Below are 20,625 nucleotides of genomic sequence, written 5' to 3'. Positions count from 1 at the left end.
AAGGAACACCAGGTGGGGCTAGGCCAGGGAGGCACAGGGAATCTTCTGGAAACCTTCGAGAGAGGGAATGATGAAGGCAAGCTGCCCTCCCTGCACCCCCACAAAGTGCACCTGGCCACTCCCCAGACTGTGGTCATCTCAGAAGCACAAGCCTCTCATGGCCTGAGCTCTAACCCAGCACCACCCTGAAGACCTGGCAATAGCCCTGCTGCAGGGCACGTCCTGAGGAGGCCACCACCCAGAGCACCAAAAGGCCAGGGCTATGACGGGAAAAGAGTCTCCAGAAAGTGAATGTGGGTGTCACACAGCAGACGTGAAGTGGTTCTAAAATTCTCTGCCTGGGGCCCAGGCCTGCTCCATGATGCCACAGGGCCCCTTTGACAGCAAAGCCCACACACCATACTTCCCTGCCAACTCAGACCAGCCAGAGAGCCAGGCATGGACAAAGCAGTCGATCACAAGATGTATTGGGGAGAGGAGAGATGGGGGCACCTTTAGGAGTGCCCCCTATGGGCAGCTGCCTGGCAGTTAGCTGGGAGCACAGGAGGAGCATAGAGTTCATGGGGCTCCTCCAGCAAAGATGAGCTCCAGGGCCGCCTGGATGTCCCCACCGGTGGCCTGCAGGGCCCGCAGACTCAGCTCATCGTCCTGGATGCCCATGTCACGCAGCTGCTGCAGCTGGGGTTGCCACTGGCTCTGTAGAAAGACAGGACCAGGCAGACGCTGTTAGCTGGGCCCCAACGGAGACTCCCTTGGTTAGGTCTGTCCTTTCAGAGGGTGAGGAAGCCGAGTTCCCACGGCAAAGCTGTGAAAACACCCCCAAACAAGGGGCCTCCAGAAAAACGAGAAAGCTCAACGGTTCAGAGAATAAAAGTTTCTCATTAAAAAAGGAAAAACTTTAACAGAAAGATCAAAGAGAAAGCACAAATGACTTACCTAAATTTCAAACAATTAAATTACTTCCTGCGCCTATGTGGGGACACACACACACACACACACACACACACACACACACCCCACCACCACCACCCCCTCCCCAGAGGGGGACAAATTTTCAAATTAGTTCTGGCAATGACCATACTAGAGAGTGGAAGCCTGACTCTCACCCCTCACCCCACCATACGTAAGTGATTTTCTTTCCCCGAGGAATAGAAACATGCATGGACTGCTCAGATTAACTGACAGGAAATCTTTTTTTGCACTCCTCTCTCTATCTAGCCCCCCCCCCCTTTTTTAAGATTTATTTATTTATTATTTATACAAGCACTGGGTACAGTCAGAAGCGCGGGAGGGTGAGAGAATTCACCAGAGCCAGAGTGGGGGGCAGAGCAGGCAGAAGGACCGAAGGACACTGCTGAGGGGAGCAGCGGGCGGCAGGAGAGGTCTGTGCGCCATGTGGGACCCTCCTCCGCTGGCCGGGGAGCAGCCGGGGATCGAACCGGCACTGCAGAGGCTGCAGACAGCTTCGCAACCCAGCGCTCAACCGCTGCACCACCAGGGAGGCCCTAGCCCCCCCCTTTTTAACAAAAATCCACACACCCTGGAGACCGCTCCCTGCTAGTACATGAAGTCCTGAGTGCGTGGTATTCCAAGCTGCCGAAGTTCTGAAATGGACCCTAACGGGGCACTTCCAATCTCCTGCCATGACAAATAACGCTGCCTTCACAGATGTCATGTTCTATATGTCCACACATCTCTAGGATCAATTCTGAGAAATGGGACTGCAAGGAATTATCCACCTTAAGAGTCACCGGAACTTCCTTTTCCTGAAATAGTCTGTTTTTCTCTGGAATTGTTGGTCCTAAGTTCCTAGAACGTCTACGTGTCAGGGAGATGTTGGCCTTTGATGAATGCTACAGATCTTGCCTCTTATTTCTGTGTATTTGGCTGGCCGGTTGGTTTGCTGAACAGAAATTGTCACTTTCATGAATTCAAAATTTATTACTCTTTATTTAATGGCTCTTAGATGTTGCCTTTCAAGGCCTTCTCTACTGTAAGGGTTTAAAGACATTCCCCATGTTTTCTTCTAGTGCTTTCATAGTTTCACTAGCATCTCTCTCTCACAAAGGAGGACATGCACAATGTAGGAAAAATGGCATGTTCACATGTGGGAAGGAGAAGGCAGTGGGAAGAAATGCAAATTCAGAGAGGCAGGCAGGCAAGAGTGAGGATGTGGAGGGTTTTTAAGAAATCACACAAACCACCTTAGACTCATGTCACAGGCCAGGTAGAGGGCGCGAAAACTGCTGGGCTGGGGAGCACAGTGACCGGGCACTGAGCTGGGGAAGATGAAGGCATGGAAAGAAAGCTGTCTGGGGGTCCTGTTCCCCTCACTGGCCCCAGGGCCATTTGGGGGAGAGCACGCCATTAGCGCGAGCATGAGCTCGAACCCTGCCTCCAACACTGCTGGCTTTACGGCCCTGGACAAGTTCCTGGAATGGTGCCCTCTCCTCCCCCGGCCCACTGCGAGGAGTAAAGGACAGAGCAGAGAAACAGCTGGTACCTGGCGACAAGCAGGAAGCACTGAGCCCTTGGGTCTTGTATTCAGCTGCCAGGGTGACCTTTCCATGAAGCACCGTGGATGGCGGAGCTCCTGCCTAAACCTGCCCTGGCTCCCTGGTGACTGGCAGATCAGGTCTAACCTCCTGGGCCCAGGCTCCAGGCCCTCACACTCAAGTTCCCGCTCTCCTTTTCTCTAGCCAACCTCAGGACGCTACACACTGCTTTCTGGCCTGTAGTCTTGCGTATGTCACATAGACTCCACTCAGCTGTTTAAACAGATCACTCTCCCTGTGTGGACACCCCCTTAAACAGCCCCTTCCTCACCTGGCCAACCTCTAGCTGGCTCTGACAGTCAGTGCAAACAGCCCTTCCTTAGGAATGTCATGTCTGACCCAGGCCCTTACCTCAAGGCCCTTTGCTCCCCCTGGAGCAGGAACTGCCCCGTGCCCCTCCACGGCAGGATAAGAACAGACTCATCTCTGCCCCAACAGCCAGACCCAGGCCCGGTTATGCCTACTCCATGCTCAGCCGGTGCTCATGGAGTGACTAAATGACTCCTGACTAAACTCAGTTAGCGCCCCAGCCAGGTGTCAGTGCCATCCAGCATGGTCCCTGCTGCAGGGACAGCTGCCCTTGGTGGGAACACCCTCTCCTGTCACTCTGCCAGGCTCTAGGGACTCCTCAAGCGCAGCATGCCATGTGGGAAGGCCCTCCAGAGAGCAGACAAAAGCTCAATATCTAAAGGCACTCAAGGCACATGGACAGGAGAGCGGGAGACTGACCTGAAGGCTGGGCTGCCCGGAGGCCTGCAGGGCGTGTTGTAGGGCTTGGCTGAAGAGGTCATTAGTGATGGGTGTCCCTGACTGGACACTGGAGGACATTGGTGAGGTCCCTGAGGAATGACCCTAGAGACAAACCAGTGGTCAGCGCCACCCTCAGAGCCATCTGTTTCTCCCAGACTGTTCCCACTGCTGTCACATCACCCCATCATGCCTTGGGGTGCCCAACTACTGCCTCCCAACAAGGGGTGTGCATGAGATAATCATTCAGAAGAACTTAAAAGCTCTCCATGCAGGGATGATTCCAGTCTCCTTCACTGCAGGGAAATGGAATTGAGTCCCCTGACCCAGCCTAGGACCCGAGCGCTAGGAGAGATGGCCTTGGAAGCTGGACTGACCATCCTCAGGAACATTTAGTTTAGACCTGCAATGTCTGGTCACTTTCAGAGGTGAGGGCACACTGGGGAGGGGACATTCTGAACTCCTAGGAGTCATCGGGACCACGCTAGACTCCAGGCTCTGAGCCCCAGAGGTAAGTGGGGGGATGTCAGAGCTGCAGTGGGACACCCCCCAAGGCTCCAGGCAGAGCTCAGCGCCAACCAGACCGCTCCAGTCAGATCAGCAAGGTAAGCCACTCTACCCCTGGGGAGCTCTGCCCCTGGGGCCCAGTCTTCACTGACCTTCAGGCCCCGATCTTCCAGCCCTCTCGCCATACCTGGGTGCCAGGAGTCGGGGTGTGAGAGCTGCTCTCCGGAGTGCTGGCCAGGGCCAGAGCGGTGGCCAGCTCGCTCTGGGTGATGGGTCGGGGTCCGGCAGCGCCACTGTACCCCAGGGAAGCTGGACGGGAGCTGGGAGTGCTGCTGGATGGTGTGGATCTGGCACTCTGGGGAAAGGAGGTGCCCAGAATCAGGGAGGGGACACAATGAGGTTCTCAGATGAACCCCACCCCCTGTGATAAGAACAGTTCTGGGGAGACTTCCCAAGCGAGACTTGGCCCCCAAAAGGCCTATGACCACCTCCCAGCCTGGGGGTACTACACATCTCCCTCAAAGGGCAGGCAGCCAGGCCACTTACAGGGTGAAAGTCATCCTCGTCATCAGAGAGCCCTTCAAACAGGAAGCCACCTGGAGGAGGAGAACAGATTTCAGGAAGAACAGAAAGGCACAGGCGGAGCTCCAGAATCTCAGCTCAAATACTCTCCAAATTCCTATTTTCCTCTCTCCCCTTGGAAAATTACAGGACAGATGCACTCCCTGACTCAAACCGAGAGTTCCCAAGGAACACCCTCTGCCAGCGCTATACATAGCTGCTGAGTAAAGCAAATCCCTGGGCCTCTGCCCACCCTTCGGGGGCCAAAGCTGAGCTCTCTTGGGGCTCACCTGGCATGTCCCGGTACGAGCTGGAGGGCATGCTCCGGGAAGAGGAGTCGGCCCCTGGCAAGGGGGTGCTCCCTGCCACCGAGTGCAGGACCAGGACAATGGCATTGACCAGAGCCGGGTGAGCAGGCACCAACCTGCAACAGAGACAGGAAGAAACCTAGGTGACTAGAAGGTCAGAGAACCCCAGCTGCAACAGGAGTTCTGGGGAGCTCCCGCACACCCGTCACTATGCCTGTGCCTGCACAGAAATCTGTCTCCAGCACCTCCCTCCAATGGGCTTTGTCCTCCTGCTGCTCTGCCCTCCACCCTTCAGTTCTGGCCTCCACTGCAAATACCTCACCTTCCCCTCCTCAAGGCACGATGGGACATACACCATCTGGGAGGCTCAGAGGTCAGCCTCTGGTCTCCACTCCATCTCTGCTTCCCTGGACAACCTTTGACAGGACCCTCTCTTCCCAGGGTGGGGCTGTTTTCTGAGCTTGCAAAATAAGGGGACATAATTTCTACTCTCCATCCTAGCTCTAAAATCGTAGGACCTATGTATCTGCTTAACAAGCTAAAAATCCTCCAAAGGCTCTCTACTAGGTACTGAAAAGAGCTAAACTGAGCCCAGCCCGCAAAGCCACCCCCTCAGAGCCCTGCTCCATCTGAACATCTCCACGTGCCCCTGCCCCTGGGTGCTATCGCTCCCCTGCTGTTTCTCACCTCCTAATATATTTAGAAGGGAGACTCGGGGACACATGGGAGAGGGGCTCCAAGAGAAAATGCGGGACAACAATGAGGTTTCCAGCCCAACCGAAGGGGGGGGGGAAGGGGAGGGAGGGTACCCTGAAATAAGATGGCTACACTTACGTATCCAGCATGTTGGGATCAGCAAAGACAGAGAAGAGATCCTTGTCCTGGAGAACCCCTGGAGGAGAATGGGGCTTACCTGAGAGACCAGAAATCTAGCCAGCCTCGGGAGGGCTGGAGCTGCGGGCCACAGACCCAAGAGGGTTCAGCCTCAGAGCCACTAGCTCATCGAGGACGCGGCACTCGTGAGAACTGGAGGAAACCAAGTGCCACACGGCACAACCCAAGTGCACCCCACCTTTGCCCCTGCTGCCCACCTCCCCCCTGCACTTAAGCTGCATACTGAATGCTGACACGCCAGGCTTTCCCCACGTCTCCGGGGGCTTCCCTTATCCTGAAAGGTGTGCAGAAGTCTTCCCCGGGGGCCATGGTCTGGGCTAACCATGCCCTCATCCGGCAGCCTCACACCCTCACTTTTGAGGTTAGCCTGTGCTTTCCCTGCAGGACTGACAGCCCTGGGTGGGCTGGGTATATGAAATACATCTCGGTTACCCCCTCTCCCCACAAGACCAGTGGTTCTGAAAAGACTGTCAACATCTCCTTAGGATCATTGTCTTCTCCCGGGAATGCCTTCTCCAAAACCCCCATTCCTTCGAGTTTGGTCCTGCACTTACCAAGAGCAATGGGATCACTGCTGAGGCCTGGGGTGGCCACGATGATCTGATCCAGAGATTCCTTGTTGCTGAGCATCTTAAAGACCTGCAAGAGAATTGGGGGGGAGCGGGAGGAGAATGGAGGGAGGAAGGACTCTGAGCGCCCCAGCTAGCTCAGCGCACTGGCGGACACCCATCCTCTGCTGCAGTACTTCCGCCCTCTAAGTGCCCGCACGTAAGCCACCACCATGCAACAGCCCCAGGAAACAGATGAGCCTCTTTCTTCTCTGAGATCATGGCTGACTGGAGCGGAAACAAACAATAGGAAAGAGCAAGACTACAGTAAACCTTCAATCTCTGGTTCGCCCCCCATCTACAGTTCCAACGCTTCCAAAATAAAAGCTCTTATTACAAGTCCAACAGCAAACGTTTCTCTAGATCCTGAAAAGAGCCTTTTGATCCCCACACAATGATCACCTCCCATTCAGACGTACTGGGAAATTCACAGTATGTATTAATTTTGCTTCTACAGAAAGGCATCAGCACATTTTCCCAGCGAGGAAAGCCAGGTAAGGAGCACTGGGTAGGCAGTTCAGGTGAAGTCAAGGGATGCAACCCAGCAGAAACAGTCCGTGGCTCCTTCGCTGTTACCACATTCATTCCATGGGACCAGTATTGCATCTTGCATTACAGGGAATCAACAATACCTGGCTGAGAGAGCCTCTTTGGGGGAAGACGGGGCTCTGGTGAGACCCACAGACGTGGCAAAAGCTCCCCAAGGAACTCTTGGTAGCCATGGCAACGGGCTTCCAGCCCCCACTCTCCTCCACTCGCCAGCCTTCCCACCCTCTCCAGCACCCAACCTGACACACTCACCGCCTCCCTGTAGGAGGAGCTGCTGTGCAGGGCAGTGTGCAGCACCCGGAACTCCCTCAGGGCAGCCACTTTGTCCACAGGCTCTGGGGACAAAACACACGTTACCCAACAGCCTGGGCCCTGGCTCTGCGGTGGGTGCAGTCACACCATTTCAATATGGGTCCAAGTCCAGCCTGGTCTGCAGGTTCCCTGCCCTCATCACCCCATGAAGAATTTGAGTGCCCATTTGTGAGAAACCCATTTATGCCACAGATAAGAAAACTGCACTCTCTTTTAAGCATCTTCAAAAGATAAACAAATTCAGACTCCAGCAGAGGTGAATCTTACCACTTGAAAGACACTAATCAATACCCCACTGCAGGAGTTCTGACTTCTTACATTTGAAAGGAGGACAGTATAATGAACTCCACAGACTTTTATGCAGTGATTTAAAGTAAGTTCTGCAAGCCATCCGAACACCAGGGAGCTATGGTGACACAGTATGTTGAGAAAGAAATGGAACACAGAGATGTACGTGCCTTCTCTAGTACAGCTGCGTAACTGTGGCGGTGTGCCTGGGTTTCGAGGCTGGAAGGGGTAAGGAAAGGGCAGCACTCAGAAGTGACAGAATCAGGGGTAGCTGTTTTCTCTTTGATATTTTCTTTCCAGCTTCTGTCGTGTGTGTGTGTGTGTGTGTGTGTGTGTGTGTGTATTTCAGTACAAGAAGGACCAAGACAACACCTACTTGTAGGCTCTTCAACTTTCATCAAGTGCCTCACAGCAAGAGTGTTGCTGGGGCCCAATGCTCCTTTTTGATCTTTGGACAGTACGATTCATATATTCAGGAAAGTTTAGCATTTTTGCTTTGTTGCTTTACTATGTAGGATATCAGCCCATGTCATAGGTGAAGACATTTGGGTAACAGGAGGGGGAGTAGGTAAAAAGTTCACCCTGGGTCACACTTTTAAAAGCGTGGTTACCTGTCCCTATGACAGCTACTGGGGACTGGCAACCCCACAGGGACCATCCCCAGGCTAGGGGAACCCTCAGGGCTCAGTGTGGCAACCACATCCCTTCCTACACATCTAACATGAGGGGAGTGTTTTTTGAAAAACATTCATTTTCAGCAAATGACCTACTTTATTCATCCAACCAACATCTATAAGCATTTATTTCATGCTTGGTTTGGGTCAAGACACAGGACTGCAAAGAAACAGAGTCCCTGTCGCAAAAGAATCCTTGGGTCATTAATAGAAACAAAACTAGATCCAACACGCAAACACACAATCACAGAGCATCATGCTGAGGAGGCCCGCAAGGGTGCTAGGGACACGGGGGCAGAAAGCACTCTCTGGGAGGTGGGGCTGGGGCTCAATGCTGTCTCCAGGGAAACTACCTGGGACAGGTATGTAAGGCAGAGAGAAGGCATTCCAGGCAAAGTCACAGAAGAATAAAAAGAAGCCTGGAAGGAACAGAACTCGCTTCTTCTGGATGGAACTCGGGGTACTTATCCCTTCCCAAACAGCAGGCAAAGTGGGGTCCTGAAGGCATTTGTAATCCACCTACAGGTTCTAATCCAGTGGGAGGTCAAGCAATGTGCTTCCTTTCAGAAGAGCACTCTAGGATGAAATATTTTAAATGCTGTCACCAAAGTCTCTTTTCTGATCTAAAAGTTTGTTTTCACCTTTCAATAAAAAGTTCATTTGTTTGAAAAATAAATTTCCAGGTAGAAGGAGGAAAAGATCTCTTAATATATTAAGTCGATAAGCAGTTAAGAGTTACGGTTGTCTCTGAGCTAATGTCATCCTTTGGAGTGGCAGGCCGTCAGCCCAGTGGAAAGAACAAGGGCTCTTGAGCCAGAAAAACCTGAATTCACATCCCAGCTCTTCCCTTCATTTTCTAAGTAGTGACCTTGAAGAAGTATCAATTTCTTTACCTATTAAATGCTATTACCCAGCAGGGCCACAGTCAAGATTAAGTGAGATATCAAAGAGAAACAAACAATCTGGCTCCGGAGGCAACAAATGTTACTTTCCTTCTGCTAATGCCCTCCAGCCAAAGGCCAGAGGGACGTGGTTGAACAAGCTCAGGAAGGAGAGAGCACTCCCTCAATGCCCCTCCCACTTCTCAGTAAGTGCACATCAGAGAGGACATACAGGATTTGGGTTTGGGCTGGTGTCTGCGGGGGAAGTTTTAGGAAGTAGGGTTTTGTTCTGGATTGGATGCTGTCAGGAAGTCAGGGTGTGGCCTCCCTGGTGGTACAAGGGGTTAAGCACAGCACTGTGAAGCTATCCGCAGCCTCTGCAGCACATGGTCCATCCCTGGCTGGCCAGGGGGCTACCCTTATGGCGCAGCAGACCTCTCCTGGCTCACCCACTGTTCCTTCAGCAGTGTGTTTCAGTCAGTCTGCCTGTTCTGTTCCCCACTCTGTCTCCAGTGGATCCTCACACCCCCACCCCCACCTCTGGCCTATACCTTATGTGCATAAATAAATAAATCGTTAAAAAAAAAAAAGTCAGGGTGATTTTATGATTGGGTGTCTTAATAATCTTATCTAAAAGGAAGGAAAACTAGGGCAAAGAGAAAGCTCTAACTGGTAAGGAAGCAGTAGTCACAACGGCCAGATTTGAGGGCTATTTGGTCACTGTCATGGTGTGGACATGTTCAGGTTTTTGTCTCTGTTCAGATATGAGAGGGATCTTGTTTTTGTCTTCATCCATTATAGTCTCACAATGAGCGGCCTGTAGATGTTGGTGATATGTGAAATCACTCGTTCTGTTGGAGGATGTCCATGATGTTTAGAACTGAATCAGTCATAACGATCACAAAGATTATAAAAATGCATCCAACAGTTTAAGAAAACTAATTCTCCTTGTACAGTTCAGCTTTATCCTCAGCAAGGCTTTTAAACACAGATGCAAAATTCAAATTATGAATTCTAAGCAGCACCTTTTATTAATAAATCAAGAAGACACGAGAGGCTCTGTACATTTTTTCACTTGGATGCTGTTAGAATATTTTCAGCTTCAGGAAAATAAATTAGCAGGAAAGCAAGAGGAGTGAGCAGACTGAACAAAATCCCAGCCTGAGGCAGTTTGTGGGAAGATTTGCTAAAAAAAGAACAAACTAGAGTGTCAGAGGAGGACAAGAAATTTCAGGCCTTTCCCTAATGAGAACAACAGTAACAAAAAGATGACAAAGTTCATTGAAAAATAAACTGTTAACCTAAAAGAGTTTAAAGAGACACAATCTTCCTGCCCCATTAGAAAACAGTGAGTAACAAACTTAAAAAGCAGAGAAAGAAACCCATTCAGATGTGTGTCTGTAGTAAGATCAAAACGTCCCTGTTTATCAAATGTGGTCGAATCCAGTAAGTAACACAGCTATCCCCTCTCACTATCTCAGTAAACCACCCCAATGTTTCACCGGGGTTCGAGTCTTACAGATGTTACAGACACTCATCTCCGCGGTGAACGCTCACTCACCTGGTTTCTGATCAGGTTCAGGCCAGGACTTGCGCAGAACATGGACTGTGGACCCAGGCTGAATGCCATAGAAGTCAAGGGTCTGCTCATCTTTTAACTTCCGGCCACAGTAGATCAAGTCTTTAAAAAAACAAAACAACTGTCCACTTATATTTTGTTCCTCAAAACAATTTAGATGGTTTCTGTCTCCTAAGAACCTTATCTGGATTGGACAGATAGCTAAAGAATGGTACATGCTTTTCATGCTCTTGTTTAAAACATTTTAATAATAACTGTTAATGAATATAAACTCATAAAATACAGAATCAACCACAAAAAACTCCAGAGCGTAACACTGAGGACTGCTTGACTTAAATGAATGGGAAAATGCAACAACAAAAAAGGATAAACCAATTTTTTGCCAGTTGAATCCCCAGCTATACATGTTTATATCAATATTTAAATTCTTCTTTTACCTAGAATGGCCTTACTATCTTCTTTTCCTTTTTTACTGCTGTCCCCCCAAACAAAGAAATAAAAATCCTTCTGATCATTCCTTAATTCCCTTATCAAATGCCATGTGCTGGGGTTTCCTTACCAGCATCTTCTTCCCTAGACCACCCCAAATTCTTGCTCACTTGGAGAAAGAATTCAACAGACATAATTGAGGAATTTAGTGTAAAACAGGTCTGTGTAGTGCACAACTGAAATAGCAACCAATAGCTTTATTATATGATCTGTGTTCTATTCACCCAAATACACTCACTTCCCTGATGTGTGATCATTTTGAGGCAACAAATCCCAAATTCTTAATTTACCCTTGTAATTCCAAAAGTATCCTCTCCCAAAAGAGCAGCAACCACCACCCCCAGGCCACAGAGACTCACCAATCAGCTCAGGGTCTGGAACAGACTCTTGCAATTTGCCAGCAATAAGCTGCTTCAGAAATGAAATACTATAACCCCCCAGTGAGTATTCTCCCAGCTCTGTCTCTGGCAACCGAAGAATAGACTTTGGGGCAAGTGGCTGGTCAGCCAACTTCACCGCCAAGTGCCAATCTGAGAGAGACATCCTCTCTCTTTCCCGCTCTCTCTTTCTCCCTGTAAAGAAACAGAGTCTCAATAGTTAAAGGACAGATCACCACCCTACTCCATCCCCACCCCACCAATGGGTTGAATGAGAGGTAATTCAGAATGACACTGTTGGGAAAGCGCAGAAGGTAGCACCCAAAGGCCAGAACTAGAATCTGGTGTTCTCTTTTTACTCATCCTAAAAGATGGACAGTAAGGAGCTTCAGCTCTCTAGGCCTCTGCTCTTCCTTGTCAAATACCATCCCATCTAATAAGAAAGTTGTGAGGTTCTAATGAGATCACCCAACCCCCTCTCTTTATTTACACTCCTTATTGTCTTCATCAACTCTGGCTTGAACAGTTCCCTGCCTCTCACCTCTCCCTGTCAAATACCATGCTGCTACACATTTCACCATTTTAACACACAGATCTGCTCAAGTCCTCTGCTGAGAACTCCTCCACCCCTGTGAATAACTCTAAATCCCACAGCCTGGCTTACAAGAACATTCACATCTGTTCCCTATGCCAGCCTACAACCCCCTCCCCCAGAGAGCCCTGCCCTGTTGTTTCACCCTCTCCAGCACTTAAGTCCACCCCCACTAAACTTCCATTCAAAACAAAGTTCTCCCCCACTTAACACCTCTGCTCATCTGCTAACTCTGCATGTCATTCCCCTTCCCTCTGTGGTCTCTTAGCAAACTCCCACCAAAACCAAACCAAATACAATCCCCTCTGCCCTTTCCCTGCTGTCCCTCTTCCACCCCCTCCCTCTCCTCTGCTGCTGAGCCAAGGGTTACATAGACCTATTGACTTTCAACCTCCCCATCCCCTTCTGAAACAGGCCCATGAAAACAAAGGCCAGACGTGTCCGCCTTCAGCGCCCCCACGTGTGGCACACAGGGGGCCCAGAGAGTGCATCGGAACTTCTGAGGGTCAGAGAATGTCCTCCCGAAAGGCCTCGGGTAGAGGAGAAACACCAGCCTGAGCCCTAAGGCATCCTCGAGGGAACTCCCACCTCAGTTCACGCCAGGGGAGGGAGCGCCCTTGCACACATCACATCTCACTTAACCCCCCGCGCGCCCCCGACGCCGGGATGAGCACCCACAAACTGGACACCGGGGCTGAGACCAGAAAGCTGCAGTCCCCGGCCCAAGATCACAGAGAGCGAGGCGCGACACAATGACGCACTCTGGCGCGACCCCACTGCTCCCCTGGGCCCCGCTAACGATTCGACCCCGCGGAGGCCGCGCGGGGGGTCGTGGGGCCCGCGCGGCGGGAGCCCGGCGCCCTCACCCGTCCCGCGGAAGGAACCCGGCCGCAGAGCCGCCGGTGTAAACACTCACTCCGGGCTTCTCGCCGGAAGCCGGAAGCTCCGCGCTGCATTCTGGGAGTTGTAGTTCCCGCGACGGCCCCGCCCCCTATAAATAGCCGGCCCGCGGAGCGCACTGTGGCAACGTTTCCGGTTCCGGGGAGGGCGTGGCTTCCGGGCCTTTAAAACGCCTTGCGCGCGGGCGTGTGGGCGCTGTCGGGCGGGTATGAGTTGCGGCGCGGGGGTCCCTCGCGCTGCCTGGGGAGCCGGCGGAGCCCCGCGGGCAGCGCCCAGATGGGGACGGTGGCCGCCCGCCCTCGGCCCTAGGCGACGGACTCCTCCCCGTGGGCCCGCCCCGGCGGCGTCTCCGCCGCGCCCCGGGCCCCTCGCGGATCCCACGGAGATGGGTCCCTGGGGTGAAGGCAGCTTCGTGCCTCCTCTGCGCGCTTCACACGGCCTCTCGCCCGAGCCTCCCACGGGGCACCCCGGGACCTACAGGAGGGCTCCCTGCACCTGGGTTCAGTGAGGGGAGCGACTAAGGGTCCTGGTGCGCCCCAAGTTGGTTACTTGAAGCCATTCCTAGCATCACTTCGGGGCTGGAGGGAGAGGGGAGAGTTCCCTAAATTGCATTTCTCTGAACTGTAGGAGGGAAAATGCAAGTTTTAACTACCTGCTTAGAATTGGATTTATTTATTTATTTTGCAAAATTTAGGATTAGCATTAAAGTGGGTCTCCCCTTAATTGAACTCGGCTTGAACCAATTCAAGGAAAGCAAACAAAACACACAAATGAGGTCTTTCCTGGTGGCGCAGGGGTTAAGGACAGCGCTATCAAAACTCTGCAGCATGAGTTTGATACCCCAGCAGCCCGGGAGCTACCCACATGGCACAGCAGACCTCTCCTGACTCCCTGGCTGCTCCCCTCAGCAGTGTATTTCAGTAGATCTACCTGTTCTGCTCCCCACTCTGTCTCTGATGAATCCTCTCATTCCCGTCCCTCACCCCACCTCTGGCTTACACCCCAGCTCTTGTATGCATAAATAAATCTTTAAAAAAATTTAATATGAGTTGGAGCCACCCCTCCCCTCTCCCTCGGAGCAGCTATTTATAAGGAGTGGGGCGAAGCGCAGGAATTGGAACTCCTAGCTAAGGGTGGATCCCGTGTGCAAAAATGTAAAAGCATAACGGGAACATCCTGGTGTCTGTCCAGGCACTAGGGCAGCAACTAGACTGGAAGAGAGCAAATTGCGACCCCTCTTGACAGTGTAAGGCCAATGAACACCTCTGCTCTTCAGTTGAATTATGTGGGAGATTGGGAGATTTTTCACGACTTGTCACTCTGACATCAGGCTGAAGTCCAGATTCCTCACATCCCTTCCTCATCCTACGCACTTTCAGATACACCCTTTCAGAAATCCTTAACTATATAACCCTGTTTAGGCTCGTTCCTTTCCTATCTACTAAGATACTTGAACCTAAACCACATAAGTTAGTGTTTTGTTAGACTTTGCATAATATCGTGCCCTAACTGCCTGCAGTAAAAACCAGAGGCCCTGTTTTCATTTTATTTTCCTCAAAGTGAACTGAATATATAAGTGCTTATGAATCTTCATTATGATCTCCATAGAGGAATAGCCAATGACTATCTTGTACTCCATTTTATCTTCAGCATTTGAACCAGAGCGAATTTACATAGTAAATGAGCAATAAATAAGTATTTTTTTTTTAAAGATTTATTTATTTATTTGTTTGTTTGTTTATTTATTTATTTGTACAAGCACTGGGTACAGTCAGAAGCGCGGGAGGGTGAGAGAATTCACCAGAGCCAGAGTGGGGAGCAGAGCAGGCAGAAGGACTGAGGTACACTGCTGAGGGGAGCAGCGGGTGGCAGGAGAGGTCTGCGCACCATGTGGGATCCTCCTCCGGGGCCGGGGAGCAGCCGGGGATCGAACCGGCGCCGCAGAGGCCGCGGGCAGCTTCGCAACCCAGCGCTCAACCGCTGCGCCACCGGGGAGGCCCTAAATAAGTATTGAATGAATAATTCATTCATTCATTGAATAGGCCAAAGCAATCCACCACATGTGGCTCTTTTGCTGTAACTTGTTGCTCCCAGGAGAGGAAGTAAGCCTCTCTGTTTATTGTAATGATACATTAGTAAATGAGCAAATGAATGATGGCATAATCCATAACCAAATAGGTTCTCAGAGACCCAAGTTATGAAGTAGGTGCTGTGCCTGGAATTCGGGGTAAGATTCTAGAAAATTTAGAAACCTTGGGTCTCCCCAGTGGCGCAGCGGTTGAGCGCTGGGTTGCAAAGCTGCCTGCAGCCTCTGAAGCTCCAGTTCAATCCCCTGCCACCAGGTGAGGGTCCCACATGGCGTGCAGGCCTCTCCTGCCGCCTGCTGCTCCCTTCAGCAGTGTATTTCGTCAGTCTGCCTGTTCTGTTCCCTGCTCTGGCTCTGGTGAATTCTCTCACCCTCCCGCGCTTCTGACTGTACCCAGTGCTTGTAAAAATAAATAAATAAATAAATCTTAAAAAAAAGAAAAGAAAATTTAGAAACCTGGACACAAGACAAAGTTTGATTACCAGGTGTGCATTATGAAGGAAGTGTCCAGCCCATTAACATTTGAAGATAATGATACCCTTATCAGCACCAAGAAAGTGATCAACAGTGATTCATTAAACCTTCAAGAGATTATTCTGCTCAATCAGTAACTATTTGAAGACTGTAAGAATGCACATTTCACTCCATCCAACTAATAAGGGACTGATCACAATGATATACAAAGACTCACACGGCTCAACAAAAACAAAATAAACAATCCAGTCAAGAAATGGGCAGAAGAACTCAAAAGACATTTTCCAAAGAGGAAATGCCAACAGGCATATGAAAAATGTTCAACATCCCTTATCATCAGGGAAATGCATACCACCTTACACCAGTAAGAATGGCACATATCAAAAAAACAAGCAACAACAAATGCTAGCGAGGATGTGGTGAAAAAGGAACTTTCCTACATTGCTGGTGGGAGTGCAAACTGGTCCAACCACTGTGGAAAGCTGTATGGAGGTTTCTCAATCTACTAAAAATGGAGCTACCATATGACCCAGCAATTCCATTCCTAGGGATCTACCCAAAGGACACAAAAACAGTGATTCAAAAGAGCGCCTGTACCCCTATGTTTATTGCAGGACTATTTACAATAGGTAAAAGCTGGAAGCAATCCAAATGCCCAAAATAGATGACTGGATCAAGAAGATGTGGTACATATACACAATGGAATATCATTCAACAATCAAAACAGATAAACTCATGCCATTCGCAGCAACTTGGATGGAGCTGGGAGGAATTATGCTCAGTGAAATAAGCCAGAAAGAAAAAGAAAAATATCGGATGGTTTCACTTATAACAGGAATATACGGGAACCCAATAAGACATCAGTGTAAAAAAAAATTATGACAGTACAAAACACAACAAAGCAAAAACAGACAATTATAAACCACAGACATCCTGCAGGGGAGGAGGAGGGACAGGGATCAGAAGGAGGGAGGGAGGAGCACAGGGGACTGAGGTGATGGTGCACAGGTGCCTTGGGGAAGTAATTTCTATGGGGACTACACCTGAGGGGATGGGGGAAGCAAATAATGTCTAAAAAATGTAAAAAGTGGTAAATGTTAAAATGAATAAATAAATAAAAAGAATGCACATTTAAAATAACCTTTTAAATAGTTTATAAAATTAATATGAAGATCTCTGGATCTGGCAAGATAGCAAATGAAAATCATCTGTAAATATTACTACAAGCAAATTGTAAAATAATACAGTTATTGAAAATCAGGTAACTGTGGTCACAGGAAAAGAGAACTGAGTGAACTAAGAAGTGAGTTTGAAAGTTAATGGTACCTCTCCAGAGAGATCAGTGGTTCTGGAAAGCTTACTTTGAGATTGTTTTGACACCAAACACTGTATAAAGTTGAAGCCTAATAGGATTTGCTCCTGAAGTGAGAGAACAGGCTACAAACAGAAACCAACAAATCCATGCCTCCCCACTAAGGTTAAGCAAGATGAGTTCTTCCTGAGTGCAGTGCAGTGAGAGGGGAGTTGATGGGTGAGGGAGAGACTTCCCTGAGAATTTGAAACCCCAGGTCTACACTTTGTTCAAGTTTATAGTCACACTTTCCAGAACATCCAGAATTGATCCTATTAACTATTACATACAGTAGCAGTAATCTATAATGTTGAATGAAAAGATGGCAAAATTGAGACCTTACGAGATCAAAGATTTAGTGGCAGGAGATTTTGTTGGGCAGAGTTTGTGAGTGAACATGATTTAGTGGCAAAATAAAATAACATGTATGTCATTTGAATGTCTACAGGTTTCAACTTTTTTGATCAGTTCATTCCTTTGCAGAAAGCATTGAGACCCAGATCTGTATGAATAGAAGATATAAACACTAAAGAATGAAAATAAAATGATGGAAAATATTCTTGTCTTGATTAAGTGTTACCTCTTTTATTGTCAGTCATGTACATGTCTATACAACTTTGGGGAGTCATTTTTATTTAGAATTCACATACAGGGGCCTCCCTGGTGGCACAAGGGGTTAAGACACAGCACTATGAAGCTATCCGCAGCCACTGCAGCACCAGTTCGATCCCCGGGCAGGGAGCTACCCACATGGCGTGGCAGACCTCTCCTGACTCGCCCGCTGCTCCCCTCAGCAGTGTATTTCAGACAGTCTGCCTGTTCTGCTCCCCACTCTGTCTCTGGTGAATCCTCTCACTCCCCACACATCTGACCTGTACCCCAGTTCTTGTATGCATAAATAAATAAATCTTTAAAAAAAATAATGTACAATAAAATGTACAGTTTTAAACTTGGTAAAGCAAATGTAAATTCTCTTTGGAGCAACAATAGTAAAACCATTCTACAGGAAAGAAGCGAGCCAAACTGAAGATTTCACACAGAATTAGCGAACGTTTATGGAAATGAACCATTGTAAGAGAGAAGAAGAAGAAATGAGTGACAACACAAAAAAATGTGAAATATTAGGAGGTCAATTTAAAAAAGGAAATAAAGTAAGCATGACAAAATTTATTAAAGAAGGTATCAAGTCTTTAAGAAAGAATAAGACATGATGAAAACAGGACAAGCATATTTTGACAAAAACAGAACAAGAACTTCACAGAATTGTGACTGAAATTAAGAATTCAACAGATGCAGATCTTTGCCCAAAATTTACATTGGGAATATCTTTTACTAGTTGGTCACTTGCTTTTTTATTCTCTTAATGATATTTTTTGAGAATTTCCTAATAACCCAGTTTATAAAATTTTATGTTGATGAATATGGCTTTTTGTGTCCTACTTAAGAAATCTTTGTCTTTTGTTCAAATTAATTTCTTTCCTTTGTTCAAATTAATCTTTTTCCTTTGTTCAAATTAATTTTTATGTCTATGGTGAGTGGGCAATCGAAGTATTTATTTTCCAGCAGTATTGTTTTTTAATTCCATCCCCACTGAATGTCAGCGCTAACTTTTGTATGGATCAGTTTCTTTTTTTATATGTACTATATATTTATTTTTCTCCTATTCTATTGACTTTTCCACCTGTTTACATAAGCAATGAGATTTGGGGTAAAACTTCACACTCCATAGGTGCACACACTTTTTTTTTTTTTTAAGATTTATTTATTTATGCAAGCACTGGGTACAGTCAGAAGCACAGGAAGGTGAGAGAATTCACCAGAGCCAGAGTGGGGAGCTGAGCAGGCAGAAGGACCGAAGTACACTGCTGAGGGGAGCAGCGGGCGGCAGGAGAGGTCTGCGCGCCATGAGGGACCCTCGCCTGGTGGCCGGGGATCGAACCGGCGCTGCAGAGGCTGCGGGCAGCTTCGCAAACCAGCGCTCAACCGCTGCACCACCGGGGAGGCCCTGCACACACTTTCTTGACCCTCAGGAAATCTCCATTTCCAATGCCCTAACCCTTTTCCACTCCCTCCATCCACTTCGGTAACCCATGGGGTCTAAACATCTTTTTTGCTTTGCTTTGCTACTTTGTTTTCTTTGGTTATTTATACTACACAGAAGAGTGAAACCATTCAAGAAACTTGTTTCACTTGCTGACTTACTTCACTTAGAAATAATCACGTCAAGTTCCTTCCATTTAACGTATGGGCCAATTTCTGACTGTTCTGTCCCAATGATATATTTTTCTATCCTTGTGCCAAAGACCAATAGATGGCACTTAACTTTTTTTTTGTTTTAAAACGTATAATTTTATTGAATTAAATGAAAGTATCAACAAAATTTAGATGATACTGCACATATGTTTAGTAATCTGCATATCGTGCTTAACTTCAAAAAATTCCCATATGGTCAAATTGTCTTTGAGAGTGTGATATTTTTACTTTTTGTTTTAAAATAATTTCAAGTTGACTTTAAAGTTACAAAAAAAGTACAAAATAACTCCCTCATAATCCTCACCCAAAGTTCCCCATATTAACATTTTATAACATTTACCTTATTCTTCCTCATCTTCTCTATATGCATATTTATTCTCCCAACCACACCCCCACGTCACTTGGAAGCAAGTTGCAGAGATGACACTCCATCACCCTCAGATAATTCCTGTAAACAAGGACACACTTTTCTACATAATCACTGTTCATTCCATCAGAATCAAGAAATAAGTACTACAGGACTACCATTTCTTTCACAGAGATAATTCAAATTTCATCAACAGATGTATTACATGTTGCGTGGATCTAAACTCATTAATTTTTTTACCTTCTTTCTCTTACTTCTATGAAGTTATTTACTATTGAAACCTATTCTTTGCTCAATTTCTCAGATAAGGCCACAGTATTCCTATGGCTTTTTCGTAATAACAGGGTCACCTTTACACCTGAAACTTCATTTTTCCAAATATAAAATCCTATGTTTGTACTTTCTTTTTTTTAAAGATTGATTGATTGATTGATTGATTGATTGATTTATACATACATACATACAAGCACTGGGTACAGTCAGAAGCGCGGGAAGGTGAGAGGATTCACCAGAGCCAGAGCCGGGAGCAGAACAGGCAGACTGACGAAGTACACTGCTGAGGGGAGCAGCGGGCGGCAGGAGAGGTCTGCGCGCCATGTGGGACCCTCCTCCGGTGGCCGGGGAGCAGCCGGGGATCGAACCGGCGCTGCAGAGGCTGCGGGCAGCTTCGCAAACCAGCGCTCAACCGCTGCGCCACCGGGGAGGCCCTGTTTGTACTTTCTTAAAGTATTTCATTTTCTTTTGAGGATGAAAACCTGATTTTCCTTCCCTTATAAGTTACTTGCTCTTTTTTTGCCTAGTTACCCAAATGTTTTTTCCTTTTTCTAGAAGGTCCAATAATTTCAACAGACTGTCTCTTCATATGGGTTTCCTAGGTCAGTAGTCTCAGACTTGGGGTAAACTCTTTCAAAATGTAATTGCAAACATATTTTTTGATTTATAAATTTTATAATAGTTCTGTTTTGGGGTTTGGTTTGCTTCTTAGAGGGACTAATTCATAGGCAGGATCTTTGTTGTCTCCCTAATATTTGTCATTTTTTTTTAAAGATTTATTTATTTATGCATACAAGAGCTGGGGTACAGGCCAGAGATGTGGCAGGAGGGGGGGATGAGAGGATTCACCAGAGACAGAGTGGGGAGCAGAACAGGCAGACTGACCAAAGTACACTGCTGAGGGGAGCAGTGGAGAGACACGAACTCCTGCTGCAGTGGCTGAGAATAGCTTCATAGGTTGCGTCTTAACCCCTTGCGCCACCAGGGATGCCCCAATATT

At 48.1% G+C, this 20,625-nt stretch overlaps 1 protein-coding gene across 4 annotated transcripts; it reads right to left on the bottom strand.

Annotated features, from left to right (window-relative positions):
• Nucleotides 1-456: 456 nt before the first annotated feature.
• Nucleotides 457-11,510, bottom strand: UBL7 (ubiquitin like 7; the record flags this gene model as incomplete). Of its 4 annotated transcripts, XM_084240866.1 has the most annotated exons (10): nucleotides 457-696; nucleotides 3,285-3,407; nucleotides 3,997-4,164; nucleotides 4,356-4,405; nucleotides 4,661-4,794; nucleotides 5,513-5,570; nucleotides 6,127-6,211; nucleotides 6,982-7,064; nucleotides 10,446-10,565; nucleotides 11,312-11,510. In XM_084240866.1, the coding sequence occupies 10 exons, from the start codon at nucleotides 11,493-11,495 to the stop codon at nucleotides 559-561; spliced, it is 1,143 nt and encodes a 380-aa protein (XP_084096992.1). In that variant the 3' UTR covers nucleotides 457-558. The 4 variants fall into 4 exon arrangements, with proteins under 4 accessions (XP_084096992.1, XP_084096994.1, XP_084096993.1 ...); XM_084240868.1 differs by lacking the exon at nucleotides 3,285-3,407 and having other exon boundaries at nucleotides 11,312-11,495; XM_084240867.1 differs by lacking the exon at nucleotides 10,446-10,565 and having other exon boundaries at nucleotides 11,312-11,495.
• Nucleotides 11,511-20,625: the final 9,115 nt, after the last annotated feature.

This window comes from Talpa europaea (genome assembly GCF_964194135.1).
Source record: "Talpa europaea genome assembly, chromosome: 8".
NCBI lineage: Eukaryota > Metazoa > Chordata > Mammalia > Eulipotyphla > Talpidae > Talpa > Talpa europaea.
The sequence above is the reverse complement of the archived record's forward strand: the minus strand, read 5'-3'. Positions and strand labels throughout refer to the sequence as shown.